This window comes from Engystomops pustulosus, chromosome 2 (genome assembly GCF_040894005.1).
Source record: "Engystomops pustulosus chromosome 2, aEngPut4.maternal, whole genome shotgun sequence".
Classification (NCBI taxonomy): domain Eukaryota; kingdom Metazoa; phylum Chordata; class Amphibia; order Anura; family Leptodactylidae; genus Engystomops; species Engystomops pustulosus.
Genome location: NC_092412.1, coordinates 196357027 through 196379204, shown reverse-complemented (window position 1 = coordinate 196379204; position 22178 = coordinate 196357027). Strand labels below are relative to the sequence as shown.

At 40.2% G+C, this 22178-nt stretch overlaps 2 protein-coding genes across 4 annotated transcripts in view; one reads left to right on the top strand and one right to left on the bottom strand.

Moving 5' to 3' along the window:
- Positions 1-2001: 2001 nt before the first annotated feature.
- On the bottom strand, positions 2002-11701 carry BLZF1 (basic leucine zipper nuclear factor 1). Of its 2 annotated transcripts, none has more exons than XM_072137738.1 (7): positions 11551-11701; positions 9153-9196; positions 7087-7514; positions 5891-6090; positions 5676-5804; positions 4062-4281; positions 2002-3529 (listed from the first exon to the last, which is right to left on the bottom strand). In XM_072137738.1, the coding sequence occupies exons 2-7, from the start codon at positions 9157-9159 to the stop codon at positions 3347-3349; spliced, it is 1167 nt and encodes a 388-aa protein (XP_071993839.1). In that variant the 5' UTR covers positions 9160-9196; positions 11551-11701; the 3' UTR covers positions 2002-3346. The 2 variants fall into 2 exon arrangements, with proteins under 2 accessions (XP_071993839.1, XP_071993840.1); XM_072137739.1 differs by lacking the exon at positions 11551-11701 and adding an exon at positions 11489-11511.
- NME7 (NME/NM23 family member 7) overlaps positions 11608-22178 on the top strand; it is a 125361-nt gene continuing 114790 nt past the window's right edge. For both annotated transcript variants that reach the window (XM_072137737.1, XM_072137736.1), the window contains exon 1: positions 11608-11767. In XM_072137737.1, coding sequence (XP_071993838.1) covers positions 11765-11767 — 3 coding nt within the window. In that variant the 5' untranslated portion in view covers positions 11608-11764. The remainder of the gene's footprint in view (positions 11768-22178) is intronic.

Sequence of the window (22178 nt, the reverse complement as noted above, 5' to 3'; positions counted from 1 at the left end):
GTTTGATATAATTACAGGGATACCAAATTTGGATAGGTTTTATAATGTTTTCATACATTTACAAAAATTGAAAATGTCATCAAAAGTTGCAAAAAATGACACCACCCACAGCTCCGTACACTGAAGTATTAAAAAGTTATTAGCGCCAGAATATGGCAAAATAAAAAAAAAAATTAGTACTTTAACCCTAGGTTGTCTGATCAATTCTACCATATACTGCTTCTACAGTATGGCAGTATATGTGGAATTTCCTCCTCATTCATTTCATATTGCACTGAAAGGGTTAAAACGAGACAACGTCGGGTCTTCAGAAGACCCAAAAGCTGTCATGGCAACCAAACTACGCTCCCCAATGACGTCATTTTTTTAAAGCCGCTGGTGGCTTTGCGCACCAATATGCAATATGGAGCAAAGACTTACTGACTATGGAGAGCGCTCAGCCTGTGAGCCCTCTCCACGCACACCCGCAGCTGACGTGTGATATACTATTATGACACATGTCAGGAAGGGGTTAAAATTGAATTCTCTATTTTTTTTTTATATTTTGAGACACAGACAGAGCTTTAATGTGGTACCATATTCTGTACCTGAATATAGGGTGGGGGTATTTTCCTTTACAATTTAGAGGGAGTCTCCCATATAAAGCTACAGACAGTGTTGGGTAGCAGTTATCTTTGTAACCTTACCTTATTGTAAGTGTTCTTAGGAGAACTGTGAAAAATACTTTTATATTCCAGGATTGTAGTTGGACTTGGAAAAAGTGGATCTCTCTCCATTTAACTGCTCGCAAGCCATTTATTTATTCTTCTCAGGTCTCAGGATGAATACTACAGAAGTCATTCAGAGCAGAGGGGAGGGATTGTGGACCAGTTTAATGTAGAGTTATGACAGCACAGCAGGGTGAGGGCAATCCCCCCACCCTCCCTGGTATCTACCTGTGTCTCCCATTGTAAACAGTGGTTTATTTGAGAGTGGATCTAGAGGTAGAAGTTTGCCTGCTATATTGTCTCCACTGAGCCTTGATCACGTTTGCTGTACAATCATACATTTTCTAATAAATGTAAGATTTTAGGACAAAACAACCTGGTATAGTGGCAGCGTCAAGAGAGGCAACCAAGTTACTGCAATATACATTTTTGTTTTGTCTTCTTGGAAAAGGAAAAGATTTGTGTAATATGCACTGCGGTGTTATTATTCAGGCAAGGGCTTGGATTAGATTAGATGAAAGCGCTTCTAAATGATGAAACATGCTGTGATGTACAAATAAACCCACATTTCTGGGAAAGGGCATATTACCGACTACAGAAGTCATTTTGGTTAATTCAGACAATCCTTATCCTGAGAATAGGCGCCATTAGGCTTTCTGCCTGTGGGCACAGTCTACACAAAGAGTTATACCCTCAGTAACTTTAGGAGCAGAGTAATCCCTATTTAAAATACCAGATTTATTGTTTCAGCTTCAGACTTGACTTCTCCAATGATACAGACAGATCAAACCTTCTGTAATGAAAGCTAAAAAAACACAACCTTCTCTCATGGCAAAGGTCATGTTTTCAGGACAAGTTTGAAACCTATCAGTGGAGGCTATCAGTGGAAGAGACTATGCACCACCAATAAAATGGGTAAAAAAAAAAACCCTTTCTCCTGATAAAAAAAAAAGCCTAACTACCGTATATATAATAAAAATTAAGCTCTTCAAAGTTTCTCTGTCTGAAAAGTTATTGAGAGGAATCTGTACATGATTTTTAGGTAGAGCATTTCACTGCCCAGGTGTCAGTGTACTCAATTCTAGACACCATTTCAGATATGATTATCTAGATCATTATTTGGGGAGTTTTGATTAATTATACATGTTTATGATCAAATATAATGGGCTAGGATGGATTTAAAATGTACAGTATTTAGGAAATAGTGTGTCAATAATCAGTAACCCCAACTACCCTACCGGGCTTCTCTTGTCCCAATCTTCTTTCTTACAACACAAAATACTTGAAAATAAAGTCAGAATAAAACACTGCATTTTAATGACCTGTAACAATATAGTAATACAACAGATCCCACTGAAAATACTGCAGATCAGGAAAATAACAATGATAAACAGATGTCACATGTCTTCGGGAAGAGAAATACTGGTTAAAGTGATTTAAAAAAAGATTGCATAATGGAATGACCGAGTTGTGTTGAAAAACGGCAGTCAGTTTATCACACGCTGTGAAAGTCAATACTGTCCTGCTTGAAAATTCATCTTGAACAGTCTTAAGTCATAAGTATTATTGCACTGAGCCGGATATCGTTGTCAGATGCCTGAGTATAGGAGTTATTGCTATTTGTCTAGCGTTGTCTTCACCAAGACAATCAATGCTATCATTTAAGGGAACTTGTCATCAGATTTTGACCTATGAATCTATTGACCAACTCCAGGATCTTACAACACACACAAATCGTGAATCATGGATTTTGCTAAAAACATTGACGTCATTGTAAATTCTCCTCTCTGGGCTCCCTGTTTCTCCATTGTCGCTGGCTCTGTTTGTATCTCATGCAGGTAAACTCACACCTCAGGTCCAGACATGTGCATTGTCACTGCACATGCCTGGAGCTGTGAGCACACATGCATGAGATATGAACACCTGACGGCAACGGCGTTACAGGAAGAGAAGGGAAATATGTAGATAGGATGTTTGTCAATGGAGCTGTGGACATATTAGTAAAATACATGACTGAGTTATACATATTTTAAGCAGAACCTTTCAATAGCTTCTTAGGTCTAAACCTGCTTACAGGTTCCCTGTAAATGGCTACAGCTGGCCATACATAATCTTAATGTATAAGTCACACTAACAATAGCTTTAGCTAAAATGTAATGTGTATAGACATATCCCCAAAACACATTTGATGTGGATTAGAAAATTTTATTTTGGCTTTTCAATCCCTTTGTTCTGGAAGACAAGCCAACGCCAGATTTTTCCGACACTGGCTTTCTCTGCCATTCATCACACATGCCTGGCTTGGCCTAGTATGCAAGTGTGTGTGGCGCAATAAGCCGAGAAAGCTGTTGACCACTTTCCCTGAAATTTTGTTATCAGATTTTGACCCATTTTAAAACTTCACTTTTATTTCACAAGTAATAAAAAAATTGTATTACCATCCATTTGGTAGCAAATCGGGTGGATATACAAATTTTTATTACGGTAGCTGTAAATTAAAAGTTTTATAACAGCTCTTCTCTCTAACAAAATTTCAGTGAAAGCTTCCTGAGAGTATCCATAAATTGATGACCAATTGATCAGCATGATTGAGCCTTTTCCTGACAGCTATGTAACGTGTATGGCCAGCTTACATCCTCCTATAAAGCAATGAGTTCTCCCTGACAATGATTGCAGCAGTTGAAAGTGATGTTCTCGTATCTGGTATATGGGTGAAATCGTCCAATACTTTTTTTTGCAGCTAAGAAAGAAGTTGAAGACTCTGAAAAGGAAATATCTGGAGACGTCTCAGAACATGCAATAGGATCTTGAGCCTTCAGTATCTGAAACATAAAAAAACAACAATATTTCAAGTCACATAATTTAACATTTTATGGATCTTTTATACTGGAAAACTAAATATACAGTGTCTGCTCTTCCAATTGCTGTCTACAGAATACTGACACATTGGGGGCAATTTATTAAGACTGGCATTATGTATGTCAGTCACGCTTGTCAGCATAAAGCGTGCTGGATCTACTAAGAAGCTCTGGCCTCTTAGTTAAACTAGAAGGGATCTCCACCAGGTTGAACCCATTCAGACCAGGTTGTACCAGGCAAAGATTTCAGCTATAGCCTCTGCTGGTTTTCCGACGGAGACCATAGTAAATGTGGCGGACTGAGGCGTACCCACCTTCAGTGAAAAAGCACAAATAACGGCAGAGATGGGCAAATGTAAATGCTCTGTTCCAAGGAGAACTGTCAGACAAGACATTATAAATTGCCTATTGTTATTATAGCAGATCTTGTCAATGACAGGAAACAAGACTCATAATTCTGACTGTAATCTACAATTTCTAATAAGATGTTATTTACCATTTCAGCCATTTTTTCTGCAGGGGTGCTGCAAAATTCTGTTAACTGTGAGGTATGTGAAGGACTCTCTGATCCAGTATTTCCAATTAGGTGAGACTTTACTGCTACAGCCAGCTTCTGATTTGCTATGACAAGTTCTGAGGTAGAGTATGGCTGAGCATTAGGGTAATAGGTCTGTTGTCTTCCCCATTGCAGAGAGATGAGAAGCTCTTCTAATACTCTGTAAAAAAAAAAAAAACAAGACACAGAAAATGTCAGGAAACTACAATAAGCCCAGTGGCAAATATTCATAATAAAGACAATAATGCCTAAAGGACATCTACAATCAATTTACTGATGGCAGATGTGTCCTAATAATAAGATCCTGAAGAACATCGTTCCTCAGGACTTCTTTTATTATAACACTTTATGCCGCGATTGTGGAAAAATAGAGTTATAAAAGTTATGCAGATTACCCTGGAGCGCCCAGGCTTCGCAACCAAGCGCCTCAGGGAGTCTTATATTTTACTTTATGCATTCCCCACCCCTTATTGGGGGGGTTTTGTGCGTCTTGGGAACAAGGATCATCAATAAAACTTCAGACACCTGATAATTGCAGCCTGCGAGTAAAGGAAAGCATCCAGAGAGCTTCACCAAAAGTCACATTGGGCAGAGAGCCCAGTCTATAACTAGAGGTCATCCATGAAAGAAAGTTCTCAAATTAGAATACCCTAGTGATGTTTACACAAAGATCATTTTTAACACCCTTACTTTACTTTTTACTCAAGTTTTAATGATGTTTTAGCTCCTATAACTAAGTGATGGTCAGTGCAAAATTCCAGAGTGTGGATGGTGCTCTAAGCAGACACATTATGATCCCTGTGTGCCGACAATGTGGTTACATTATCAGGGTCCAGGTTTATCTACGCTATCACTTAGGTTCTGAACATTCTAGTAGTATCCACAGAAAAAGAGAGACTAGACAGATCACTGCTGATGAGATCCATGAGATGGATACAACACACAATCACGCCCTCTATAACACACACCGTCAGCTCTACTATATCTCAGCTATAACACACACTGTCAGCTCTGCTATATGCCTCCTTCCTCTGATATAAAAATCTTATTTTTCCTGTATCTTGTATAGTAAGCCTGTGCACGCTGCTTCTTGCCAGAAGGAAGTTTCTGCCAGTGTGTGTGAGGTTGTCTTGTAATGGAGGGGGAGGGAGCACTGCATCCTGCAGACAAGAGAGGCTACTTATGAGAAGAATCTGCCCTGCCCAACCATAGAAGATAGAATACTTATGGTTGGATCCCGGGCAACCAAAATTGTGTACACCAGGACTGATAGAGAGAGGTTGGAATTGTATCTGTGAAATGCTGTATTTTTGTTAATAACAGTGAATTAGAGAGTATGTTATTTTGCTATCCTGAGTATATTTAAGAAGCTTGTTTTCCTGGGAATACAGTAGGTTGGCTCATTGGTTGCAACCAATTTCAAGATATGGCATCTGGTTTAAAAGGCTGATTTGCAATGGCAGGACAAGTGAAATGATTTATAGAGTAATGATTTTTCTATTGGCTTTTATGCTTTAAACCCCATTAATTACACAATTATAAAAACCCTCTCACTTTTGTGTTTCAGACATTTCTTGTCGGTACTGGTCTCTTTCACTTAACAAATCCTGTAGTGCACTTTGGGTCTCCCTATTTTGCCTCTGAAGATTTGCCCGTATGTTGGTCAACTCATCTGCCATAACTCTGCAATACAAGAAAACAATTAAATCGGATTGTTCCACAGGTTTTGCATCAGTATTGGTCTAAGCATCATGTATGGACTGACATACCGACTGGCAAGAAACTTGCTCCTCCATACGTCACACTGAATGGACATGCGTTCCAGCTGCTCTGAGAGCTGGGCTGTGTTTCTTGCCAAGGCTTCATTCTCTAATATCAGCTGGTTCTTTTCTCGGGCGATACGCTCAAAGTGATACTGTAGATCATCACCAACAGAGGCTACCAGCAACTTCTTCAATTCCCTGTTAACCTAGGAAACGATGGCAGATTGTTACACCACACAAGAAATATTTATAAAGACAAGTATACAGCCCATTACATCTACAAACACTAAAATCTAAAAACCTGACTATAAAGACTCATCTTTGACAATTGTACCAATATACGAGGTAGCTGAATTATGGCAAATCTCCAACCAATATTTGTCTACTCTGGTAATAGAAAAGAGAAGAGGCAACATTAAATCTCTAAATGTATGCATGAACGTGCAGCAATAATTCACTTCTTGCTTGGTGGCGCCATGTATTGATCCATAGCAATGATGTTATCATCTGGTACATGATTTATCGGTCACTGTAGTCTAGACACACACAAGTTACTGTACAGAAGCAAGGAATGTCACTTCAACCACAAAAAAGTTCTGTTATATCGAAATGAAACTCATACAAGTCATATAATGTTTGGATTATGTGTTATCCCTCAGCTCAGTTGTGCCCAAGTTTCTTTTGTGAGCCGCATCTGTAACAACAACAGAGCCTCTTCACTTTTAATGGGAGTCTCAGCAGCAGTTGTTGGACTGTGCATAAGCCATCAATACTAAAGCCAACCCCTTTAAAGGAGATGCACAGGGATGCTCTGGGATAAGATAATTGATAACTTATCCATAGGATAGGTCATCAATATTTCAGTTCAGCCACTACACAGGAAAAAGTTATCTGCTTCCCGTTTCATTCTATGTTTATCAGAAATGTTTAAAATAAAAGATGATTTGTGGCGGTGCCCGGTCCTGGGCCCTTACCGATCAGCTACTGATCATCTATAATAATCTATAATAAGGATAGTTCATCAATATTTTTAGGTTGGACTTCTTCAGACCATATTTGTACAGCTGGATTAACACCTGAAAAGGTAGAAAAGCATGAATTTAATGTTACACAACCTTGCTTCCTACTCTTTCATGTGAAATCCTATAAAACGGCCTTCCCAATATTGATATGGAAGCATGATCATACATACATAGCCTTACCTCAGTCTGGACTTTTAGCTGGTTGGAAAGTCCTTCCTTATCTTGTAGTAATCGCTTTTCAGAATTTTTCAATTTTTCTAACGTGCCTTTCATTTCTGAGAGTTGTTTCCATGGCTCAGTAACACAATCCACTACTTCTGCTTTCCCGTGTGCATTGACCTCATGTGATTTAGCCTGCTTAGTCAGAACTGTGTGGGTTATTGCTGATTTAGGGATGACAAGTCGCACTGCTTCAATCTCTATTGCTTTTTCTGTCTGAATTTTGCCAAGCTGAAGGACACCAGGACTAATGGATGGTGCCGGAGAACTTTTTCTTTTCGGGCTGTGAGCTGCCTTTGTGTGCGATGTTGTTATTTCCTTTGATTTTGCAGTCTCTTCTGTTTCCATTCCATCCCCAGTCCCACGCATAGGCGGAGAGGTTTTAATTGCTAACATAAAATTAAAAAATTCTTTAAGTATCTCATTTCAGTTAGTAAAAGGCAGCAAATGGCAACAATTATATAAGAGTCCACAAAAATAGAGAAAATTATTTTCACTATAACCGGAGCTCCAAGGATTTTTCTTCTCCCTCTTATTTTATCTTAAAACTTTGATGAACAGCACCAATCTTCAGTTTCTCCTGCTGAAAGTATGTCACCATTCAGACTAGCACCATCGCACTCTCATTCTCCTCTTTTAATTGTATTGTAACTGGAAGAAAATATGCAGGCAGATGGTGTGGTACGTTCCAATAAAGTTAAAATTTATTCCAATTCATCATACTCACAAAAATCCATTAAAATGCGCATATCACAAATTCACATAACGGGACGCGAGCTTTCTATCCGCCCGACCCAGGGTTTCGCCGGCAAGGCGTTGCCCCGGAAGAAGCCTTGCCGGCGAAACCCTGGGTTGGGCGGATAGAAAGCTCGCGTCCCGTTATGTGAATTTGTGATATGCGCATTTTAATGGATTTTTGTGAGTATGATGAATTGGAATAAATTTTAACCTTATTGGAACATACCACACCATCTGCCTGCATATTTTCTCCCAGTTACAATACAATTAAAAGAGGAGAATGAGAGTGCGATGGTGCTAGTCTGAATGGTGACATACTTTCAGCAGGAGAAACTGAAGATTGGTGCTGTTCATCGAAGTTTTAAGATAAAATAAGAGGGAGAAGAAGAATCCTTGGAGCTCCGGTTATAGTGAAAATATTTTTCTTTATTTTTGTGGACTTTTTCAGAGACTGTGTGGACCGGTCTTATACCCTGAGTAAGCTCCTTAAGGGGCAAACTGTGCACCACGAATAACTGTGTTTTTGTAATTATATAAGAGACTAGGTACATGGATTACTGTCCTGAATGCATAAAACAACATCCACACTGTAGTTGATGTAGACTGCAGACTGCACTGTACATTGCCAGCAGGCTCAGTGTGGATTCCCGTGTGGGATCGGGATTAATCTGGCAATGCTCTTTAATTATACAGTGCTTTATATACAGTAAAATGGTACAATAGTTTATCACACATTAGGTCACATAGGTTTTCCCAAAATATATACATAACCATGGAACATGGAGTGAAGAGAGCCATGACTATCAGTGGTATCTCCTAACATATATCCACACACCAAGGAGCAGAAGGTACTGCCACCATCTAGAGGTAAGATGCTGTATTATGGGAAAAAACAACTTTCACATATTTAAGATCAATGAGGAATTTCAAAGTGCAAAACAACAGTGTGTATGAAGATCTTCTGAATGTTTGTGACATTGCCCAGTGGTTTGTCGGAAACGTGTAAAGTACTTGAGGGGAACTTGAGAAAATAAAAGTCAAAAATGTGTCAGATTCCCCCCAATCCGTCAGCAGCTGTGAACCCTACAGCCACTGTGGGCCGTCTTTACTTGAGGCTATTTAGTTTACACTCTCTAGTTACTTGAAACAGCTCTAAGAAATGTAGACACAACTATATTGGGAACTCCACAGACAAATAATCCATATTGTACCACCCCACTATGGACATATCATGAAGCAACCTACCATACAGATGGAAGATATGACAACACTCACTGTATAATACTTACTTGTCATGGTGTCTTCACGCAGTATATTCTAACCGATGACCCAGCTGAAAAAAAATGAGTATAAAAATGTTGTCAATTTGATGCTATCAAAAAGCGACACCATTTTTTGAAATAAAACATATGGTAAGAATCATTGTTGGGATTGTATGCTTACAATTAAGGTCTGCAAAGTATCCCACTGTACGCTCTTGCTGCATGCTCATACAGTGGGATACGGCGTCCTTATCAGCCCCTACCTCCCGATTTTCTGCTGTAGATGTTGTAGGTGTCTCCATATACAAACAATTACATTACAACTGGTCTCTTCTAGTCCTGGTGAATACACTTTTGGTTGCCCTTGGATCCAATCATCAATCTATTGACTATGGTAGGGCAGGGAAGATTCTTCTCATGAATACCTTTTCTTACCTGCACACTGCAGTGTCTCTGCATCCATTACAAGATGAACTCAGACACTAGCACTTCCTGCCGACAGGAAGCGTGCAGTGTTTACTCTACAAACTACAGATAAGATCTTTATAGCAGGGGAAGGAGGTATAGCAGAGCTGACTGTGTGTGTTATAGCGGAGTTGGATTGTGTTTTGTATCCATCTCATGGATTGCATCTCTTTTTTCTGTTTGTCAGATACTAGTAGAATGTTCAGAACTATATAAAAACGTGTTGGTAAACCTGTACCCCGATACTCTAAGCACATTGTCAGCACACTGCATCTCACAGCACAGAGTAATCATAACGTGTCCACATCACTGACCACCAATGCGTTATAGGAGCTAAAACAATAATAAAACTGAATAAAATTGTAAAGTATGAGGGTTGAATATAATCTTTATGAATAAAAATACATTTGGAGAGAAAATATATAAATAGTATATGCGGCCACATTTACGTACCCATAGATGGCAATGCTGGCGCCACACATGTGGTACCGTTCCGCACCGTAGATGGGGAAAAGACAGAGCATGCCGGGCCAGGCGGGCATGCGGCTGTATGAATGTACCCTTAGAGTGTTTGGGAACTTTTCCCCTTCCAGAGGCAGTGTGCGCTCAGGCACAAAGAGCCATCAACCGAATTGAGCAGTCTATGCGACAGTCTGATCTTGTACTGTGATGGGGCCTATATTATCAGTCCCGTCACAGCAGCCACTGTATACAGTGAGAGACATGCAGGAAAATGCTATGTGCATCTTCTCTGCATATCTGTGTATACAGATCACCGATAACCACAATCTTATGGGCTGTTATCAATGTAGCTAGAAAATTCTAAGAAGACAATAAAAAGGTTGTGCAACCCATGTTTAATACATGATTTAATATTAGTATAATTGTCTAAGCACAGAAAACAGGGGCTGTAGCATTTTTTGTATAAATAGATGTCGATTAACATTACATACATTTACAAGTTTCATACTTGTATAACTGAAAAAGTCATACTCAAAAAGGGAGAGAGGAGTTATTACTCTTCTGGCAAAATGTTAGTGCGACCTCCGATTGGGGTATTTGCACATGTTCTGTGTGATCTGTCACTCCTGAGTTTTTTTTACAATAACTGATGAAACAATGGACATGGGAACTGGCCTTGAAACTGAAGATTTTCAACCCAAACTTTGTTAGCACAGAAGGCGCATGTGGCTGTACCCACTGGCTCAAAACTCCAGGCACTTTTTAGCATTATTTTTCCTCAAGAGTAAACATCTGAAAAACTCACAACAAATAACAGAGAGGAACATTCCCGTAGAAAAACAAGACAATAAGAAACCTGAATTGTAAGTCTTCTACATCAGCAGTGTAAAAATATCCATTTCAATGCTTGTTTACTGGATGTACTTCAGAGATAATGCGAGGGGTAACAGAACACGTCGTATAATGCAGTGTGAGCCAGATCCATGCCTCTCTATAGAGGTGCACAATAGGGGTCATAGCCTCTAAAACAGATGTCACACAACTTTCCTAAAGACATGTCCGGCACCAGCACTGGGCATACCTGGGGGCCCACATAAGACTGTTCATAAAGAATCCATGGGGGATGTATCTAATGAATCCATAGAGTGGTGGTGGTGGTGGGTTATATAAAATATTCATGAGGGGGGAATATTTTAGGGAACAGGAATTTTAATTTGTAATGACCCCCATGTGAGTTCATTACTATGGGGCCCAGTGAGGCCAACTGAAACCTGGAGCGAACTCTGCGGACATAGCACAGCAGTACATGAAGCATTGACATAGGTGTAATACTGGTCTCATTACTGAGGTGTAGCCTGCTGGGAGTGGAGGGAGCGCCCCGCACAGTCACACAACATTTCCTGCAGCCTCACTCACAACAGTAGACGACCGCCTACTGGGAGAAAGAAGCGCCATGATACCACTCTACACTAAGGAAAAGTACAGGAGCAGGACTTACGTGTCCACAGGAAGCGTCTCTCTGTTGATATAAGCCGCACGTTTCGATGTAGTCGGACGTCACTTCCGGCCTGTACGTCATTGTGCGTCTATTGGACGGGAGCAGACTCCTTTCCGGTGTGTAATGGTTGCTAGGGAAACCCCGGACAACCGCTGTTAGCGTCTAGTTCCAGGTTACTGACAACAGGACAGCAGAGAGAACGTCACATTGGACCATGGTGAGTGGTAATAGAAATATATGTATTCTACCCGCACTGCATACTGCAGACTTTATACTAAACACTGGCTTGTATAAATAAAGTTTATTGAAATGAACACTCGATTGGTGCAGGGATCATGTGAGATCGAGGGCCATAGTGCATCTCATGGGGGCAGAGAGGAGATATGTACACCAGGTCTCTACAATCCATTGCAATAGGTCATTTATAACTTATGTGTCCCCAGTGTTTCTGAAGGTGCTGATCCTCCAGACTATTTCTTCATTTCATGGGAGAAAAGGTTGAAGAACGATGGTGCACGCTTGCATTTGGGCCTGCGTCATCATTATCTTATCACTAAAACAGTAGCAGAAGACTAACACATGTGTTCATATTTGCATCGATTTTAATGGACTTATTCTATTTGAGGTTCAAAGAATAGCGCTGTAGCTTCTGTCCACCCTTCCACTCAAACAAATAAACAGTAATGGAAGCCGTTTAAAGTCCTTTGACATCAACGGGCATTCCAGTGGATTAGTTAGATTTCTAGGCCAGAGTCATTCTAAAGATGTCAATTCCATCTCGTTTCATCCTTTGATAAATGCTGCTTCACAGTTTCTGGCACAGTTGTAATTTTTTTCCTAGCCCCAACTATTCCAAAGCAACCATTGCTATTAGTTTTGGCACACCATATAGTTACTAAATTATCTATTGTCAGGTGGGTGGCCCTAGATGGGAACAGGAATCCCCCTCCCACAATGTGTGGAGGTTTGAGTCGATTTTGTACATTCAAATTATTTTAGGACTCATTCTGTAAGATGTGCCAGATTTTTTTTAAATGGAGCCTCACAAACCAATATTATTACAGTACTTGTTCATGTATACATTATTAATAGAAATATATCCCTGTTGTAACAAAGCTTTAAAAATGTATAGAAAATTGACCGGTCAATGGTGCCACGGGTTCAGACCCAATTTCCCAGAGAAAGCTGCAAGTCCTGGCTCTCCTTTGGAATCGCTGGTCCTTCAAACGCAAATTGTCAGGAATCCGACAAGGTTGGGTAAAAGTTAGGCACGGTAACTGTGCTCCACCACAAGGAATCTCCAGCATAGCTAAGAATAGTTGCCAGGCTGTGGAGGTTCCCTGCAGCAGGACAGAGATTAGCCGCATTGGTTTTGACATGCTTTTTTGGTGCAAAAAAAAGTTGCATAGAGGGTTTTTGTGACTTTTCATTGCTAAAAAATTGTGCAGGACTATTTCCGCCACTTCACTATGTAAGCATAGAACTACTGCTAGAGCAGCGCCATGCAAAGCCAGATTCATGACTTGCGCTTAGTCACTCCATTACCCTGATGGTATGTGCTGTGACTTTTGATGCCTTTTGTGGCTTTTTTGTGCCTTTTTGAAAGAAAAATCCCATACTCATATAGAGCATTAGAGCATTTAATAACGTGCTAAAGTCACTTTGATGAATCTAATGGGCAGCAGAGCTCCAAAGACAGACAGAGATGCTGTCCCAAGGAGCTGCCTAATGATAAATCTCCCAATGACACTATTAGGGGATCAATTTGTCATGCTTTGTGCAGCGCTGCGTAATCTGTAGGCACTATATAAATAAAATAAAAATTATTATTATTATACCCTATAACGTGTGGGAGGGGGGCATTTATCATGTCTTATACGCTAGTATCACAAATGGCGCAAAATAGATTGCACACAAAGGAATCTCAGCAGCTGGCCTCAGTGGGGGATACCTGCAGGTTGGAAGAGCTTTATGTGTTAAGTGATTGCAGAAAAATTATTTAAAGGATATCTACCACCAGGATCAAGGATTGCAAACCAAGCACACTGACATACTGGTGGGTGCCCCCTCTGGCAGGATCTGCTCATCGTTTGCTTCTTATGTCCTTTTTTTTAAGTGATGCAAATGAACCAGAGAGGCTCTAGGCTACATTAACACCTATGGAGCTTGGAGCCACTCAGGCTCATTTGCATAATTTTAAAAGCCTTTCTTTGCAAAAGCTAAAAGAAGCTAAAAGAAGAGCAGATCCTGCCAAAGGAGGCATGCACCAGTATGTGTCAGCGTGCATGGTTTACATTCCCTGATTCTTGGTTCTTCTAAATAATCTTAAAGAAGATGCATGGAAGGCAAGAGTATTAGTAATCCAGAAATGTATATTAATGGCCTATCCATAGGATGCATTACCTCACAGACCCTGCACCGATAAGCTGTTCTGTCCCGTATAGACATGAAGCCAGAAGTAGTTGGCTTGGTGCGGTGGCCTGAAGCCATTACTGCAGGTGCAGCTTTCATTGTATTTAAATGGCTAAAATGTAACAATGCAAAGTTTGTTATTGACATAACCACAACAAACTGTTTAATGAAGTGAACAGAATATTTAATGTTCTTGCTAAATAATGTAAAGAAGAACAGCTTTTTCATTTCATTAAATCAATAAAAAGTCACATAAATTTAATGCTTGTTTAAGTATAGAGCAACTGGTGACATTACTGCAGAAAAATAAGTTGGCAAGTACTTGGAACTTGCTCTGCAGACAGGGACAGCAAAGTCCTTACTTCCAAACTTTTCTGCTAGAGAAAGAGGAACACAAAAAGCAGGTACAGTCCCCCCTTTCCTCTCCACTTTATCCCACCCCTTTATACCACACAATACAGGCAGTCGCCGAGTAACATAAAATAGGTTCTTTAGGTTTGTTCTTAAGTTGGAATTCTATGTATGTCAGAACCATATATTATATAGTTGTAGCTCCAGACAATTTCTTTTTGTCCCAGTGAAAATTGGATTTTTAAAATTTTTTGCTACAATGGGAACAAGGATTAACAATAAAACTTCATCACAGACACCTTACAGCTGATCATTGCAGCCTGGGACTAAAGTAAAGCATTCAGAGAGCTTCACCAGAGGTCACAGTGGGCAGAGGAGTTCGTCTGTAACTAGGGGTCTCCTGTAAGTCGGGTGTCCTTAAGTAGGGGACCGTCTATATACACCTCCCAATTTCTTTAATTCTATTTACTCTCTGGACCACATCTCTTATTGGAGGGGAGGAAAATATAAAAAGAATTGGAAGAAAACCCTCCGTCTTCTGAAGACACAGGCCCTCAAGTGCCTAATGACAGATGCAGCCTGGAGGTATGGCAAAGTCCCATATGTGTTCAGCCACATGTGCACCAATGTGGTTGTTTATCATCTGTGCTGAAGACCAGCCTGTATCTACACTGCAGACAAATGTGGCAGCATACTTAGGGCCTAAAGGGGTCTTCCATAAATATGGAAATCCCCAGGGGGTTGTGGGAATTAAAAAAAGGAACACATACCTATTTTACTCCGTTACATCATGGATCCTGTGCCCCGAATGGATGTTTCAGGGGGTCACTGGACCTGATTCAGCCAATAAGTGAGCTCCGAGGTCCAGGACACAACAACGGAAGTGGAAAAGATGTCCTATGTCTGAGAAGGCCACACATTGGATGAAGCACGTCCTGTGATTCTCCAGAACTTCCCTTAAACGTTGCCACTTTATTATATCTCTGTGGGAATGAATAAGAGGTTATTAGACGTATAGAGTATCAGGGTGCCTGTTCACCAGTCACATCATTCATCTTCTCATTGCTTCCATCTTAGGGGGAAGACGGGGTAGAGGACATCTGCCCTGCCAGTGGTGACACTTGTCACAGGGATAGATCTGTTACATAGAGTTTTCTCCAGGCATCATTTCTCCATGATGTGTATCAGAATTTAGTTGTACTGCTGACACTATAGAAACCTCCAGGGACGGCTCCTTGTGTGATGAAGCAATGTGCCTACAAGGTAACGCTGCTTTGCGCTGCCAGGTGGCACTGTAGCACTTTTTGTTCCCTTTGAAACTGTAATATATCAATGACATTCATTCTAGAGGTGAAAGTCTTTGTTGTATTAACTGCAAATTTTCCACTTATGAAGCAACTTCTGAATATGTTTATATGGCAACATTTTGCGGCACAAAAATCTACAATGAATATGCCTCTAAAATAAGCATTGAAATGGATACATATTTCAATGTACTCTACGAATGTGCAGCAAAACAAAAACCTACTTTATGGTAATATGAGGTTATTGGGCTGATTTATGGAAGAGCGAATTTGTTGCCTATAGCAACAGAGATGAAAGCTGGAATGTGATTGGTTACAATGGGTAACAAAGGCACTTTCATGACTCTCATTGTGGCTTTTTTTCCCTCATGTGATCTCCGGGCCCTGTGCAGATGTTGTATCCTGACATTTCATTAATGGATAGTGATTGAAAACACTGAGCTTCTTACCTCTCCCTGGAGCCTGACTTTCATCGATTACTTTCTTCTATCATTTGTTTTTACTGTTCTCAGAGTGTGAATAGACGGCGCCTTAGAATAGGCCTCTGGGATTCAGCCCAAAACTAAACCACCCTGACATAGTTTAGTTCTGGATATCATACATGGACATCTACGATACACATGGCAACCATAGTCTCTCTGAATTAGTATTTATCAGCAGTATAAGCCGACAGTCTCCATTTTGTTATTATACCATGAAGGAATTTTGGAAAATTCCATGACAAATGCAGATGAATTCAGGTTTTGGTGCAGAGTTTTTCACCTTTGAAATGAAGTTCTGCGTGGTTGTACTTTAAATGGCCTATATTTGACATCATTGTCCTCTTACGTTAGACCAGCTGTAATTCCTGGCGTGCCTGGAATAGTAAATAACTGCTCTTAGTTCAAATAAAATAGAAACGGTTAACAAGAATATTTTTCAATAAAAGTTTACACTACAGGAGTATTACTTTACACATCCCCATGGAGAGTCTGTGCCTGATGCCCATAGGTGCTGATAGCTCCCGCTGCGTCAGTCCTCACTACAGGCAGTCCCCAGGTTACATACAAGATAGGGTCTGTAGGTTTGTTCTTAAGTTGAATTTGTATGTAAGTCGGAACTGTATATTTTATCATTTTAATTCCAGACAGAACCTTTTTTGGTGTCTGTGACAATTGGATTTTACAAATGTTGGGTTGTCATAAGAATCAGGATTAACACTAAAGCTTCATTACAGACACCTGTGATAACTGTTACAGTTCTTTATTGTAGCCTAGGACTAAAGTACAATAAATTACCAATATCCAGAGGTCCGTTTGTAACTAGGGGTCGTATGTAAGTCGAGTGTTCTTAAGTAGGGGACCGCTTGTATAGTCTTGGTATTCTATCCATGAATTACCATGTTTGGAATAAACAGTCACTGTCTTCTTCTCATCCCATAGAGCAAGGGACTCATGGAGAAATTATAAGAAGAACTGATCTAATGGCAGATATAAGAATGCTACTCTCAATGTATCAATGTATCAGAGATGACCAAATGTCTCTATAACCATGTTGGCTAAGTGTATGGCAAGGATAACACTACAGATCTGGATGTGACTGGAGTATTAGAGCTATGATTTAATGCCTCTACAAGAACATAACCATTGCAATCAAAATCGCACATTAGCTGATTGCCATTGTCTATAGCAGCCAATTAGAGTTCATATCAATGACCTGTAGCAAAATAGAAGCTGGGCTGTGATTGGTTTCTATCCAGGCTAACTGCCACAGCAGCCAGCAGAGAACGGCTCCTGTACATGGTGGTCACTAAGTGTATTTTGGAAACTGCAGGGTGAAAATTTAGATTCAAAACCTGGTCTATGACATTCCCTGGATTACCAGAGGCCTATGTATATAATTTAATGATTGTAAAAACAGCTGTAGAGGACATACAAAAACACTCACAGCTTTATATATTAGATAATACAAGGTGGTACTTCTCTTTATTAGAAAAATAATGTGCTTAAAATAAATCCTCCAGCATGTAATAGGTTACTGACTTTACTTTGGTTGTAAAATGGGTTCACATTTTATCCCACTTGCATAAATCTAAAGAACAAAGGGCACCCATTGACAAGATATCATGTCATTGTGTGAACTGATTCCAGGAGATCTGGTAAATGATTTATGAGACTATTTTATTTCACACTTCACCTTCACACTTGTGTCACTATCGGAGATCTTCCCCTTTTTCTCTCAGCAGGGCGCACACCTGTCACACACTTTCTATTATTCAACCCAATTCACATTAGAGAGGCCTGGGCTCTCAAGAGATATGAATGGATCACTGGAAAGGTGTGAAAGGTGAACATTTACAACACACAAATGCGGTGCTGGAGAGAAAACAAAAAATGTCTCCAGGCCGGTGATATTATATCCCCTAGTACAGTGATGGCTAACCTATGGCACTGGTGCCAGAGGTGGCACTCGGAGCCCTTTCTGTGGGCACTCAGGCCATTACCAGAGAGTACTCCAGGTATCTTGCTGCAGTCCCAGACAGCCCAGGACTTGCTGTGCACAGAGCTATTTTAAAGTGACAGCTGTACCTGGGACTATTTTCTGCTTTATTGGTGTCCTCAGGTGCTGGTATCAATGAAAACTGTGACAGAGAAGGGAGTATAAATCACAAATTACATTTCTGTGTTGGCACTTTGCGATAAATACGCAGGTCTTTGTTGTAGTTTGGGCACTCGGTCTCTAAAAGGTTCGCCATCACTGCCCTAGTAAATTGCATAGTTACCGCTCAGTCTCATTGAAGTGAACACTGGTCCTAAGACAAGGTCATCAGTTTTAATGTACCAGAAAACTCCTTTCTTCAGCAAGCAAGTTAGTACAGAGCCTGCTAGAGCTGACTATAGTCATGCAGGAATCTTGGGATCCCTCATGTTAAAAGAGTTGTACGGGTTTGAATGCATTGTGTTAAAGGTAACCTTTCAGCAGGTTTGGGGCCCCTGAGGTTCCAGCTTGCATTTATGAAATTCGTGTCCTGATTTGACCTGTTTAATTTACTGCCGCTGGTCACAGGGTTCTAAAAGTGATCCAACCGAAAAAGCATTGGACGATACAGACAACAGCACCAGCACTGTCTTTGTACACTTGAGAAAGGGGAACTGTAACCCCGAAACGCGTTGTGTTTCTAGATCTTTAATAAACCTATTTGTATATCACACTCTGAGTGCACCATCTGGTTGAATCACAAACATAATTTCACTTTCCTAAAATATAATTCAGACTGCATTCACAAGACCGATGGGGTAGTATATACAGCCGGAAACTTGCAGCTGTATATATGTCCCCCATAGGCCAGCATTGGGCACATGAAGCTGTACGGTGCAGTACACATGAGGTACCGTACCGCTCCGTACACAGGGAAAAGATAGGACATGTCCTATCTTTCCTCGTGTTACGGCGCCGTATGCCGTGTATTTCTATGGAGAGGGGAGGGGTCAATCCTCCTCCTCTCCATGGCACCAGATGTATGTCTGCCCGGCTATGGCCCATGGGACATACGTTCGTGTAAATGCACCCTTAATTAAAGGACATCTACCACCAGGATGAAGGATTGTAAACCAAGCACAGGGACAAACTGGTGTGTGCCCCCTCTGGCAGAATCTGCTCTTCTTTTATCTTTTTATGCCCTTGTAAAAGGCATTAAAATGATGCAAATGAACCTGAGGGGCTCCAGGCCCCATTAACACGTATTTAGCCAGGAGCCCCTCAGACTCATTTGCATAATGTGTAAAAGCCTTTTATTGTAAAAAGCAGTGTATTAGAAGAGCAGAAGCTGCAAGAGGGGGCACACACCAGTATATCAGTGTGCTTGCTTTACAATCCTTCTTCCTGGTGGTAGATGTCCTTTAAAAAAATGTAAAAGTGGGAAAAGGTTGGTGAATCTCTCTGTAATAATTTGCATCCAGTAAAATGTTCACTTGTGAAATCCTAACTAGGAAAATACATGAAAGTGTCACTTTTCTATTAAATGACATTGGCTTTGTGTTTATTTGTACTAAGAGGATGCTGAAAAGTCAGAAAACAAAAGGTAAGATTTGTATCTGAAGGAGAATCCTGTAGCTATTGCAGGTCTTATATAAGTATAGCATTGTCCCCCCTGAGAAGGTACAAAGGTTCCAAGCTTTACCTTGATGGAGTTATGCAACTATTATTAGATTTTATCTTTCACTGGAACTGTTAGTGGAATGGCACTTGTCCTCCTTTTACAACCTCAGAAAAAAGCTTTTTATACAATTTTATGGCTGATTTGTAAATATGTCAGAAATGGAGATATGAGCTATATCACTAAATTATTTGCTGGTTTTTCACCTAATATTTCTACTTAAATGACAGAACTTGTCAGATGGATTTGGGACACCAGACCACTAACACTACCATTGTTTTAGTGTCCCACATACACAAAGCTACAGAACAGTGACTGTGGTGTTCTCACTTCTGTGACTACTGAGGTCTCTGTGTGATCTCAGTTAACACTTGATCTACGACTCTTGAGGCCTAACCATTGATTGTAATCAAGTGGCCGTGCATAGCGATGCTGGAGTAGTAATCATTTTGTATTTTCTGGCATCTGTCACAACTCCTATGGGGCTACTGAAAATCCTGTTAGGGAAGTTTATGTTCTAGCACTTGAATTATCCAGTTTAAATGGGCAGTGAAAAAGTGGTATCAATCCTGGAATTTTTGCTCTTATCAATTTTTGGTTGCAGAGACCACTCTGTCCAAATAGTGGTGGCAAGATGTCTACACAGGGCTGGCGCCAGCACTGGGCATACCTGGGCGACTGCCGGGACCCATAGTTGCTGGGGGGCCTACATAAGGTTGTACAAAATGAATCCATGGGGGTGAGAGGGGCTTTATTTAATGACTCCATAGGGTTTTAGGGCTGTTTGGTATGATAAACTCGGGAATATTTTAGGCAACAGGAAACTGTTTTAGTTTATCAATTATTAATGTCACTGCAAAAGGGCCCACTGAGGCTCTGCCGCCCAGGGGCCTACTGAAACCTGGAACCGGACCTGCGTCTACAATCTATATATTGGAAAACCACTTTAAATAAATTAATAGCATGTGCTTTAAAAGGGAAACTGTGTTCATTTATCATAATACTAATTTTATTAAATAAAACCCACCACTTCGATAGGGCTGTATTCACCATTAGTGCTACTGGCTATCTCCCAGCAGGGTTAGCTCTATGCTTAGGAGGGGGTTTGGTCCTGTACTTTCAGTAAAAATGAACTGTGGGCTCCGGTTGTTACAAGCCAACTCAGAAATTGTAATCAAGTAGTCAAACTTTGGATTGATGCGATTCATATTTTGCTTACGTATAACATTTTGCTATTCTCAGTTGTATGATTGAAAATAGATATAGAGAAGATGTAGATGCTGACATTGTTTCTGGAAAATTGATATTAAAGCATGTATTGACATCAAAGCATTTAGCATGGCATTGATAATGGTAGGAAAAAATATTGTCTTTATTGATTTTACTGAAAAGTACTCTGTATCCAGTTGGCTAATATCTATGGCACTATAAGACCACAGGCTCAAGGTGTAGATCTGCATTTGCATCCATTTCTGATATTAAAAGGTTAACATGTAGCAGACAAGTATATTTATGCAACAAAACCTTGGCAGAATGCTGAAGTTTTGCCAGTAAAAACCTTGCTTTTTTGTAGTTTTGGTAAAAATGGCACAACATGACGACTATGTGTGAATATACCGATAATCTGGGAAAAATAGATGTTATGGTGGCACTTTACAAGTGGTCAATTCTTGTGTCGGGATGTGAATGCCAGGACTTGTGGGTTGTTCCTTGTATTGATGGGTCAGTGCCTTCCTAAAGTGGTCCCAGAAGAACAACTCGTAGCAGTACTGACCCAAATCTTGTATTGTGCACATAGACATTAACCTGGACAAAGGATGGGTGGATGATAGAATGAGGCCCGGTCTGATCATGTTTTCTTCTACATCCTATGTTGGATTTGCTTCGATACTTGGGGACAAGGTAATCCAACAGTTTGCGTTCTCGAAAATGTTGTCTCATTCATGGGGATGAAACGTTGATATATAACAACTAGCTAAACCCTGTTGTTGACGAAGAAAACTCATTCATGGCTCATACAATCAATTATTCCATCTACGCTATAATGATTGAGGTTCATGGAAGGCCTGGCTCTGCTCTTATGTGCCAGACACATGCAGATGTCTGCTATAGTCTATCCCCTGATCTGGCACAAAGACTGGTGGCTGTATACATATTCTTTTTTTTTCTTTTTAAAGTAAAGTTTTGATGGGCAATGAATTCATTTGTCACTTACTCGCTCTATGGTTCATCTATTGAGACTATGCATCAGAGTAAGGATTTTTTAGTGAATCTGTGTGTAATACCTGTTGATTCATTGTGGATTTTGGCTCTTCTGCTTAAAATCCACAACAGAAACTTTACATTCTTTGTATTTTAAAATCACCAAATCTTCTTCTCAATTTCAGTGCTGAATCCTTCTGCACTATTTATTCCTCAATGGATTT